This window comes from the organism of the source record quoted next, unplaced genomic scaffold, assembly GCF_019419815.1.
Source record: "Pyrus x bretschneideri cultivar Hongxiangsu unplaced genomic scaffold, Pyrus_bretschneideri_v1 Contig39, whole genome shotgun sequence".
In the NCBI taxonomy this organism is placed as follows: Eukaryota; Viridiplantae; Streptophyta; class Magnoliopsida; order Rosales; family Rosaceae; genus Pyrus; species Pyrus x bretschneideri.
In genome coordinates, this window is record NW_025999712.1 from 615,688 (window position 1) to 627,977 (window position 12,290).

General features: G+C 36.8%; 2 protein-coding genes across 2 annotated transcripts; one reads left to right on the forward strand and one right to left on the reverse strand.

The window, feature by feature from the left end:
• Nucleotides 1-643: 643 nt before the first annotated feature.
• LOC103934215 (phenylalanine N-monooxygenase CYP79D16) lies at nucleotides 644-3,268 on the forward strand. The gene is made up of 2 exons (XM_009343947.3): nucleotides 644-1,786; nucleotides 2,383-3,268. The coding sequence occupies exons 1-2, from the start codon at nucleotides 815-817 to the stop codon at nucleotides 3,013-3,015; spliced, it is 1,605 nt and encodes a 534-aa protein (XP_009342222.2). The 5' UTR covers nucleotides 644-814; the 3' UTR covers nucleotides 3,016-3,268.
• Nucleotides 3,269-10,500: 7,232 nt separating this feature from the next.
• On the reverse strand, nucleotides 10,501-10,941 carry LOC103934214 (uncharacterized protein At2g34460, chloroplastic-like). Its single transcript, XM_009343946.3, has 2 exons — nucleotides 10,768-10,941; nucleotides 10,501-10,665 (listed from the first exon to the last, which is right to left on the reverse strand). Exons 1-2 carry the CDS (start codon nucleotides 10,939-10,941, stop codon nucleotides 10,501-10,503), a joined length of 339 nt encoding a protein of 112 aa, XP_009342221.2.
• Between the last annotated feature and the right edge of the window lie 1,349 nt (nucleotides 10,942-12,290).

A 12,290-nucleotide genomic window follows, 5' to 3' on the forward strand; every position in this document is an offset into this window, starting at 1 on the left:
TCCTTATAAAGCGGCTCTCCTCGGACTGCATAATGGTCTGATATCATACAACAGTCTGGAGATCACAAACTTTGAAGTGATACTATGTAGTTGAAAAACCATTGACTGATGCCTTGTTTTTAACAGTTTATTTACAAGGAGTTTATAGCTTAGTTGGGTAAGAAAACTCTTACTTGTATTTGAAGTCTCAAGTTCGAATCCCTTTTCTTCCAATGTCACGTGTACTAAAAAAAAATGCAATTTAATTCAAATTAAGTCTTATAAGTTATATGGATCAGATGAGTTAAGTGAATGCACAAGATGGTTCACATTTAATTAAGAGAATTAGTTGAATTCTCACAGGTAATATTTGTTGAAAGAACCAAAAACACATTAGATACTATTATCTTCTTTTGTTAGGGCCAAAAATTAGATGATAACTAGCTAATGCATTGATTAGAAATTCCTAAATGTTAGGAAAATCTCACATATATACATTGAATCTTGAATTCGTTGCTCACTAGGTAACCCTAATGTGACAATGACAAAATTCACCATATTTTTGTTGTTTGGTTTTGTGGCGGGTCGAATTTTCAAACAGTCAAAGAATTAACACACCACAGGGACAACCGGTCGGTCTGATAGTCAACAACACCGCTTAAACGTGTAGACCCACTACCCATATTTTAGATTTCACGTGTTTTTGTTTCCAGTAACATTTCTCCATGCCTATATATATATTTATAGGCACCGCCAACTTTTTAAATCACTACCATTCCTACCTCAAAAAAGAAAACAAGAAAAAAACAAGTCTAAACTCTTTCCTACTGCAGTGATGGAAACCAACGTTGGCCTTCTCTCATTGTGCTTGCTAGTCGCCTTCATTCGTTTTCTGATCAAACGTTTTTGGCATCAAAGCGATAATAAAAACGATAGCAAAGTATTCAAGCCAAACTATCCACTTCCTCCCACTCCAAATTGCCTAAAACCATGGCCCATTGTTGGCAACCTCCCCGAATTGCTGGCTAACAAGCCCACGTTCCGGTGGATACACAAGATGATGGACGAAATGAACACCGAAATTGCATGCATCCGTCTTGGGAACACGAATGTGATCCCCATCACTTGCCCTCAACTCAGCCGCGAAATCTTAAAGAAGCAAGACGCAATCTTCGCATCACGTCCGCTTAGCATTTCCACTTTTCTTATCACCAAGGGGTACAAAACTGCAGTTATGGTGCCCTTCGGAGAACAATGGAAGAAAATGAGGAAGGTAATAGCGAGCGAATTGCTTACTCCAATGAGGCACAAGTGGCTCACGGACAAAAGGGTTGAAGAGGCCGATCACATCGTCAAGTATGTGTACAACCAGTGCAACAACAATGAAGGTGGTGGCATTGTAAATTTGAGACTTGCCACTCAACATTATTGTGCAAATGTGATTAAGAAAATGGTTCTCAACAAGAGGTACTTTGGGGAGGAAATGGAGGATGGTGGGCCTGGTTTGGAGGAACAAAAGTATTTAGAAAATGTATTTACAATGCTTAACTACATCTATTCATTTTCTGCATCCGATTACATTCCATGCTTGAGAGGGCTTGACTTGGATGGCCATGAGAAGATTATCAAGGATGCCATAAGAGAAACAAGAAAATACCAAGACCCCTTAATCGAAGAGAGGGTTCGTGAACATCAGAAATTTGGCAATAACAAGGAGGCACACGACTTGCTTGACATTCTTATCTCTCTGAAAGATAAGAATGGCGAACCCTTACTGTCTCTGGAAGAAATCAAAGCTCAAGTCAATGTTAGTCTCTCTCTTACTATCTCTCTCAATTACTGTATTTTCATATGTATTACGTGCATGTTCTTATAACTATTAGGTGTGAACGCCTGTATATATAGATAAATATTGCTAAGAATGTAAATGAATCGCAAATGCGTCAATAACAGTACAATAAACACAAAAATCGTTGTGTAATACTACATGATAGTGCTAGGCAGACTAAATTTATAGACAAAATTTTCAAATTTAATGATATGTTACGAATAGGGGATAAGCGCATTCATCAACACTTAAGTAATAATTCAATCATCAACTTTCATATCATCATTTAGTTTACAATATTTTGTCTACAAATTTAGTCTCCTAGCATTACCCAATACTATAGTGTTGTAAGTGTTGTTGCTAATTCATGTGTAATCTCAAATGCGTCAAAAACGGTACCACCATGCAAGGTCTTTCCTTCCATCAACGTGGAATTCATTAACACATAATATAATCTCTTTTCTTTTTCCTCCATTCGACTAAACTGAAATGATATGCATCTTCTGCGAGTTTTTCTTAGTAAGTACCAATGAATGATCAAGAAATTAACATGTATATTTGTTGTGTGGATACAGGAACTAATAATGGCAGCAGTGGACAATCCCTCAAATGCTGCTGAATGGGCAATTGCAGAGATGATAAATCAACCTGAACTCTTTGAGAAAGCAACACAAGAACTCGATGCTGTGATCGGAAAGAACAGACAAGTTCAAGAGTCGGATTTGTCGCAGCTCAACTTCGTAAAGGCCTGCGCCAGAGAAGCCTTCCGCCTCCACCCGGTGGCACCGTTCAATGTGCCTCACGTGTCTATGGCCGACACAACCGTCGGAGATTACTTCATCCCCAAGGGTAGCCACGTGATTCTCAGCCGAGTCGGACTCGGCCGCAACCCTAAAGTTTGGGACGAGCCTCTCAAGTTCAAGCCGGAGCGGCACCTCAAGGACGACGGGTCAGGGGTAGTGCTCACCGAGTCGGAGTTGCGGTTCATTTCGTTCAGCACTGGGATGCGGGGCTGCGTAGCGAGTACACTCGGCACTGCCATGACCGTAATGCTGTTTGCTAGGCTTCTTCATGGGTTTACATGGCACGTGCCACCCACTGAGTCAAGCATCGAACTCACCGAGTCAACTAACGATCTCTTACTCGCGAAGCCATTGCTTGCATATGCAAAGCCACGTTTGCCTGCTCATGTTTACCAAACGAAATGATTTGAATTGGGTCAAGAGAATCAGTTTCCGTCGGCATGCAAGATTTGATTAGGATCTTGTATTAAACTAAATAAGGTTATATAATATTTACTATCTAATGGGAGTTTGCACAAATACCCACCTAAAAGTACTTAGGGTATGCAAATTTACCGCTAAGTTTTTCAATTTTTTTAATGTGGTATATTCCTTTTTGTGTTAAAATTAGTCACGTGTGCATTCCATTTTCTTAAGAATATTAATTATGCTCCTTCTATCGTTGCCAATTAAAAAAAAAAAGAAAAAAAAAAGAGAGGATATTATGCTCCTTTCAATTCTATCTTTTTTCTCATAAAGTGTTCAAGAAAATCACCGAAGATGTTCCAAATTGTAATTGAGTTACCATTTCATAAATGTGGAGATGAGTTTGAGTTTAAGAGTTTGAAATAAGGCCTGTTGCCGTTCAGAGACTTCGATTAAGTTAACTCGTCTCCAACCTATATATCTAAGACCTTGTTAAAGTCTAGCTTTTTTAAGTTCATAAATTATTCTTGAATTGATACAACAGAGAGATGGCTTCTAAAGAATCAGAGAGAGACAGATAGAAAGTGAGAGATCGCGAAAGGTGAGAGGAGACAGTAAAACATTATTTTGGTGTTGAAACTTGGACAGAGCTTAAACTGGATTCAATATGTATTTGTCCCGAGTATGGCTTCTAGTCTGAGTACCATGGGATGGTTTGAGAGAAAAAGAAAATAGGTGTGCTATTATTGAAGGTTGCCAACAGATTGAATGTGTTTGAGTGAGTGTGAGAGTTGCGTATAAAACTGACTTTTTAACCAAATGATTGTGCACCGAGTGGAATGCTGGTTCGGTTAAGTTCTTCTTTGTGTCACAAGTGAACAAGGAGTTACAATTTAGTGTGATTTTGCTAGTATTTGCCTAGAAAGTGAACGAAATCATAATAGAAATTAAAACAAGAAATTGAATGTGATCATTTTATGATGAAGTCAAGATTACAAACGTTTACAAAAGTAAATCTAGGTTGATGAGCTGAGCTACATGAATTAAAAAGAAAATAGGCTTGAAAATGTAAAGTAGTAAACTCCAGCAAGATTCAGGCCATCTTAATTAGTAGTTAGCCGATATCACTGGTATCTAACTGGACTCAAACGGAAAACATTCCATCAAAGAGGTGATCAGGGTGGTTGGAATTGCATCTGAACTGAATCATACCAAGGGTCAGAGCTATAAAAATTTTAGATCTCAGGAATTATAGGCAGTGTTTGCTTCATAGGAAGGCTTTGAGATTGTAGCTGAATAGCGAAAGGTTTTGCTGAAAAGAAGTTGAGTTGATTGAATAACCACTCAAGGTTTTGTATGATCGTATAGATTTAATTTGACAAATGTCTAAGCTTGAAGGCCTCTACCTCTATTATAGGTAGTTGAGAAGGAGCAATATGGATCTTATCATTGAGCAGGGGTAGATCGGCCATTTGGCTATCACTTACTGTAATTTCTGATTGGTGGCCTTTACCTTTGTCCTATGGAGTTTCAAACGAATAATTGCAATAACATCATTCTGCCAGATGATGTGTTCATTGACATTTAAGGAGGTCAGATATTTTCAGGTTTGGTCGTCCGCATGGCAGATGTGCTTTGGGGAGCACCATGTTTGAGCCTTTGGACGAGTTGAGGTGAAATGAGTTGGTCATTGGAGTGCTAAGATAAGATCCTAAATTAGGCTTAGAAATTGGTGGAACAGAATTGTGCGACTATGTAAATAAAAATAGATTTGCCTAATAGCAGGCCTTAGTTTTCTTTATGGCCCAAACACATTCAAAAGAAATTATTAGGTAGTACAGTACTACCACATCAGCATATAGTGCTTCCATTTAAAATTTAACATGTGTACGATTATTATACAACTAGACTTAAACTTAAAATTACCATAAAAATGAAATTTAAAGGAAACAAAACTGCGGCAAACTCGCATTCTTCCTCCTACCCTCTCTTTCCTCTCTCTCTCTGATGCACTGACCCTCGCACACTCGTTCGCCATGGACGAGAGCTTTGCCAGACTCGTTGAGGTTGCGCCTGGATGGAAACCCATGTCGTCTATTGATTTCCTGCAGAGGCTGCCGTCCGATTTAAAACGCGATGTTTGATTTTGGTTTATTTAATTTTGCATCTGAAGGTTTGATTTCTACTTTTGCATCTGAAGGTTTGATTTTCTGCCGTCCGATTCTAAAATGTGACGCCAACGCCGACAGCCAAGGCTGCAGAATTATTTTTCATTTTTCTCTTTTAAAGTGTTTATGTTTTAAGAATAAAATGGATATTTAATCCAACTGTAAATAAGTTGTATATATGGCAGATTTTGAGTATAAGTGTCACCGCTGGCGTGGTGATACGGTACCACTCTATAATTTCTTCACATTCAGCCAAAAAAGAGATGAATTGACATTTTTGATTTAGACTTAGTCAACACACACAGCATTTTTAGAGAAAATTCAAGCTAATTTTTGTGTTAGTTAAATGTCTATTGAATTTATTATTTTAGAGTTGAATGTTGTTATTTTATTATTTATTATTATTATTAATAGGGAGGGAGAAGATTTGAAACTAATATAATAATTTAGGAGATGGAGACTTTTAAACCCAGAATGCAAGAATAGAAACCCAATAACCTATCTACTATAATATTGAATCGCATGCATGCAAATATTATTTTAATTAACCTTGTTCGCTTCATACTCATATTACACCAAACTATATACATGCATATTTATATAGTCAATTCAATTATAAATAAAAAAAAATATGTATCAAATTCAACACCCAGTCGAATACATGAGACTAGACCATCTAAAATTATTTAAAAATCAAACATGAGACCTAGTCGATATATCATGGAGGGAAAGATTCACTAGTAAAAAAAACCCTCTTCCGCGCAAAACACATATCGTTGCACAAAGTCTTGCACAATGAAATTTTGCGCGACGAAATACACATCGTCATGCAAAGTCACTTTGTGCAACGAAACATTAAACTTTGTCACGCAAAGTCTTTACAAAAATAAAAAAATTATTTTTTAAAAACTTTGTGCGACGAAAACTAAATATTTCTTCGCCTAAACCCAATTTATTTTCTTTTTTTATATAATTTTATATTTTAAATTGTAAAATAAATTATTTTTACAGTTTTTATTATTTTTCAAAAACTTTGCACGAGAAATATTAATGTTTTGTTGTCACATCCCGATCCGGACACCCACCACAACTCGGGCTCGACTCCACCGTAGCACGATATTGTCCGTTTCGGGCCCCGACCACGCCCTCACGGTTTTGTTTCTGGGAACTCACATAAGAACTTCCCAGTGGGTCACTTATCATGGGAATGCTCTCACCCCCAACTCACTTAACTTCGAAGTTCCTACGGAACCCAAAGCCAGTGAGCTCCCAAAAGGCCTCATCCTAGGTAGAGATGGGAATATACATAAAATGCATAGAGGATTTACTCCCCTGGACGATGTGGGATTGACATTCGTCGCCTAAACCCTTTATATATATATATATATATATATATATATATAAATTTATTGTTAACCTAATTTATTTTCTTTATTTTTTTATCATTTTCTCTACCAACGAATCAACATTTCATCGCCTAAACCCTATTTATTTTATTTTATTTATATTTTAAATTGTAAAATGAAATTATTTTCTTTTTTTATTATATTTTAAAAACTTTGCGCAACGTATACTAATATTTCGTAGCATAAACTTTGTTTATTTTATTTTTTATTTAATTTTATATTTTAAATTGCTTAATAAAATTTATTTCTATAAATTTTGTGTGACGAACCAATATTTCGTCCCGCAAAATCGTTAAATTTGGCCGGGTGCTGAAAATGGGACGTGGGAAATTTAATTTTAAAATTTTTTTAAAGCTTTGCGTGACCAATATTTCGTCGCGTAAAGTTTTGCACGACGAATAAATTTTTCATCGCGCAAAACCCTAAAAATTTGGGTGGGCTCCAAAAATGGGGTGTGGGAATTTTTAAATTTTTTTTTTAAGACTTTGCACCAATCTTTCGTCGCTCAAAGTGATATGGTTTTTAAAACCAAAATAAATCCTTCACAATTTTCTCAATGTATCTCTCTAGTTCTCTTACATTTCATCTCTTTCCTTCTCCTCAAATCCGACCCTCTCTCTCACACTCACTCTCTCATCTCTTTCTCTCTCTCTCTCTCTCTCACTATCTCTTCTCTCCCTATCTCTCACTTATTCCTCTCTCCCTATCTCTCACTCACTCTCAATCTTGCCAAAGCGCGCGTATTTTATCTCTAAATTTTAATTTATTTCTCATTAATGTGTTTTTGGATTTAATTTTGGGTTTGGGTGGGGTTTGGGGTTGGGAATAGGGTGAAGGGTGGACTTTGGTGTCGGATTTGGGGTATGCCGATTTTAGGGGAGGTTATGCCCATTTTTTGGTATTATTTTATGTTGTTTTTTTGGTTATTTGACCATGTTTTTTTTTTTTTTTTAGGGAATCGTCAGGACTTTGACGGTGAAAGTTGAGGAGTTGAGGATTATGACCCTATCAGTGTCACATCCCCGCCTGAGCCCCCACCACATCCTGGGCTCGACTCCATCGTAGCACGATATTGTCCACTTTAGGCCCCAACCATGCCCTCATGGTTTTGTTTATAGGAACTCACATGAGAACTTCCCTGTGGGTCACCCATCTTGGGATTGCTCTTGCGCAAACTCGCTTAACTTCGGAGTTCCGATGGAACCCGAAGCCAGTGAGTTCCCACAAGGTCTCGTGCTAGGTAGAGATGGGAATATACATATAAAGCTTACAAAATCCACTCCTCTGGGTGATGTGGGATGTTACAATCCACCTCCCTTAGGGGCCCGACATCCTCATCAGCACACACTTCCGGCTAAATATTGGCTCTGATCCCAAATTGTCACATCCCAGCCTGGGCCCCCACCACATCCTGGGCTCAACTCCACTGTAGCACGATATTGTCCGCTTTGGGTCCCGACCACACCCTCACGATTTTATTTCTAAGAACTCACACGAGAACTTCCTAGTGGGTCACCCATTCTGGGATTACTCTCGTGTGAACTCACTTAACTTTGGAGTTCCGATGAAACCCGAAGCCAGTGAGCTCCCAAAAGGCCTCATGCTAAGTAGACATGAGAATATACAAAGGCTTACAGGATCCACTCCCCCGGGCGATGTGGGATATTACAATCAAACAATATCCCCCGCCGCCACCACCACAATAGACTTGTATTAGGATTTTATTATTGTAATTTGTTAATTTATATGTACAATTTTAATAAAATATATATTATGGATAATTTGATCACTATTTTTCATATGTAATTTTATTTTGAATATTTCAATTTAAATTAAAGTAATTAAAAAATAAAGTCATGCAATTAAAAGAAATTCAAAAAGTAAATTCAAAAAAATCTTGTGCTACCAAATATTTTGTCACACAAACAATTACTATAATTGAATTAAATAATAGAAATAATAAAACAAAATTTTAATTTAATTAAATAAACAAATAAAAAACAAAAACTTTCGTTGTGCAAAATCTTGCGTTACCAAATATTTTGTCTTGCAAAATATTAAATTAATTTAATTAAATAAAAAATACAAAATAAAAAACATTGCGTGACGAAATATTTCGTCACACAAAGTACATTTGCAGGATGAAGATTAATTTTCGTTGCACAAATCCTATCTTCATGAGCTTTTCGCGACAAAAATTTCGTTGCGCAAGGTTTTCAGCAATGAAATCTTACTTTGCGCAACAAATCTTATTTCGTCACGCAAAGTGCTTTTTGTAGTAGTGAGATAAACCATGTGGTTGAGACTACACTTAGTTTTGTAATTCAGATCTTCACTGGATCCTCTTTGTGAGGATCTCGGGGATCCGTGAATTGTGTCTGTTTATCGTACATCATGCGGTTATAAATCATTTTAAATATTTTTATTTAAAATTAAAACACAAACAGTATCTGACAAAAACTGACCTTACGATATACGATAAACGGATACGATTCACATATCCACAAGATCCTCAGAGGGATCCGAAGAAGATGCTGTTGGGGGAAAGATACACCGGGGAAAGAGATCCTTGCAGGTTTACTTGTTTGGAATACGAAGAGTCAAAAAACGACTAATTACTTTCTGTGTTGGAAGAAATGCGACTTCCCATGCGGAAATCAATAATAGGAGAGAAGGAATGGACGTAAGCCCTAATAAATCTATTTTTTGGGTTTGTCTTTGTTGGGTTATGGATTGTCCGGTAAAATTCACGTATTTTTTTGTTCACTTTTTATTAGAATACGTACGAATTAATAACTATAGCAATTTTAATATTAACAACATGAAACTTCATTTTAATCATTTGCAAGGATGACTTTTAGACTAAAATTATGAGTAAGATCAAATTTTTGTTTTAGTTCCTTGACACATTAAACACCTCATTTATTAATTATATTTTGATGTTTTAATTTTCTATTTTTCTTCCTAATTTTAATGCATTAATTATATTTCATTACAATTCTAATTTGTATTTCATTCATCGTAATATATTTTGTTGTAAACATTAGATAAACTAATTTTTGTTATACAATATATTTCGATGTACTTTGTCTTCTTTATTTAGGTACTTTAAATTCATAATAATACATTTCGGTGCATACATTTAGATACACACATTTCGGTACATATTTCAATACAAACATTTATGTACATTAATTAAATATAATATATTTTGGTACATATATTTGATGCACACATTTAGGTACATTAATTCAATATAATCCAAATAAATCACATAAGTCCGGATTTAACACCAAAATCACTTATTCCCCCTTCTAATTGGTTCCCTTAACTCACATAAATATGATTGGCCTCTTTCCCACAAGATGGGAGTTTAAAATAAATTTAAAATCTATAGTTTAGTAACACAACTTCAGATATTTGTATCCATACCGTTATAATTTGGACTCGCAAACGGCTTTCGCCTATGCGCTCGTAGTTTCAAGATCTATTCGAATACGTTATTTGTGACGATGAAAGGTCAACGAATTTTAGATAATTACTTTCCAAACTTCGTAACTAATTTAATTAAAATCTAAATCCAAATAAATTAATATAATTTCTCAAAAAATAATATAAAATCTCAATAATACAAATATGTAGATTATAATAGTGAAATCTAGAAACAGGATTTCACACTAACCGACATCAAGTTACAACTAAACAATTAAAATAATAACCTACTGTCGGCCTTGACCGACACCACAAACCATTAATAAAAAAATTAAAAAAAAGTCTATCTCAGTTCCTTTGTCGACGACCTCCACTACTATTTATAGCCGCTACTCAGTTCATCCTCCTCCATTTCGTGCTGCCTGCCGATCAACATGTCTTTTGTCTGGATTCTGGAACGACACCGAGTGAGTGAAAGATCACCGTTGCTTGATGGAACTGAAAAGATCCTTATACGAATGCTTAGGGGCATCAGGCTGCGAAACTATCTCCATAACCTTGTAAGACACTTCAGGATTCAGTAATGCCTCTACAGCCACTTCTACAACTAGGTCTCTAGAGATGTTGCCTTCCGAGAGAATGTCCTATCAAGAAGGATCATAGACAACATTAAGTTAAATCAACACGGGTTTTTGTACTTAACAAGATTAAATGGGGAGAGTTCTCAAAGTGTGACAAGGTGTTACCTTTGGCTCCATTACAAGATTTCCGGTTGGAGGGTCGTTTCTCAACCCACCGGCCCTTATAATCGTGTAGTTTATACCAGACTTCCTGATATAATTCTCTGTCTGAAGCTTTGCTATTAAGGTGAGCCTAAAAACATTGAGGAAGATGTAAGCTGGGTTGAGAATCTGCCCCATTGCTGCTCCATTGACCAATTTTGGGAGAGATGAAGGGAGAAGGGGAGAAGAACAGGAGAAGGAAAAGGGGAAGGAAAAGAAACTGGGGAAGTGATGGTCGCCACCATTGCGGTGAGGTTGAGGAGGAGAATGCTTTGAGGTTGTGTTGGGTTGCTGATGCTATTGTAGGAGGAGAGTGGGAGGTTTTTGAGTGGGCAACATCATGAGGGGAAGAAATTGGTGGTGGTGGTGAGGTGAGGAGTGATGGATGGAGAGATGCAATGAGTGGAGAGAAGATAGAAAAATGAGACAAAAGTTTGTGACAGAGAGGTAAAATAATAGGAAATGGAGATTTGAAATTTCCAGTGAAAAATTTTGGGAAATTTTTCAATCTCGCCTCTTTTTCATCTAAAAAATAGTAGGAAATATCCCGCCCAAAATTTTGTCACATAATAAAAACACCAACCTGTCAGCTACAACCGACATGAAGTTTTAAAATATTTAAAAATAATTATTAGTGTCGGGTAGAAGCTACATGATTCTTTTTTTAATCGACACTAACTTTATGTCGGTTGAAAGAGACACGGTGACACACCCCGACCGAGATCAGGGCGTGCTGGCCATCACGTAGAGGTGACGTAACCATGTGCACGGTGCGTAAGCTAATAAAACAATAATAGAAGAAGTACGAATAAATAAAAACTAGCATACGTAAGGTAATAGTAATAAGTGCTAGCGTAAGTGAGACACAAGTTCAAAGCATAACGCCTAAAGCAGTCCAAACTAAAATGACGCGACAACAGTACACCCGAAGGTGGCCCTACGCTGGTGATCGTCTGTCAAAAATGCCGGGAAAGCCCTCTGGGAAACCACCAACTCTGCTAGACAACTAGAACCTGGAGAGGTGCAAAACAAAAGCGTGAGTGAGCAAAAACAAAGCTTTTCGAAAACCATTTAACAAATAAGTTCTAACCCCTCGCCGTAAAACCTGTATACTTCCCAGAAAATAAACATATGTACATATATATATGTACATATATATATATATATATATATATATATATATCAATCATGCTTAAGAATATGCCATGTCGGAACCCCAAAATGAAATGCAAGTGCTCGGGTATAAATCATATCCATAACATATAGTCTGGCAGCCGGAGTCACCTAACGTGACATGTACGGCTGCATCTAGAGCTCAAATCTCAATCTCAATAACTAAACCTGCCCACGAGTCGGAACCACCTAAAGTGGTCTGTACGACAGGCCTGGGTGTAATACATATAAACGCTCTAGTGCTACGATCACGTGAAGGCTGTGCGAATAATCGCGGGTCACCTACGAGTCGGAACCACCAAATGTGGTCTGTA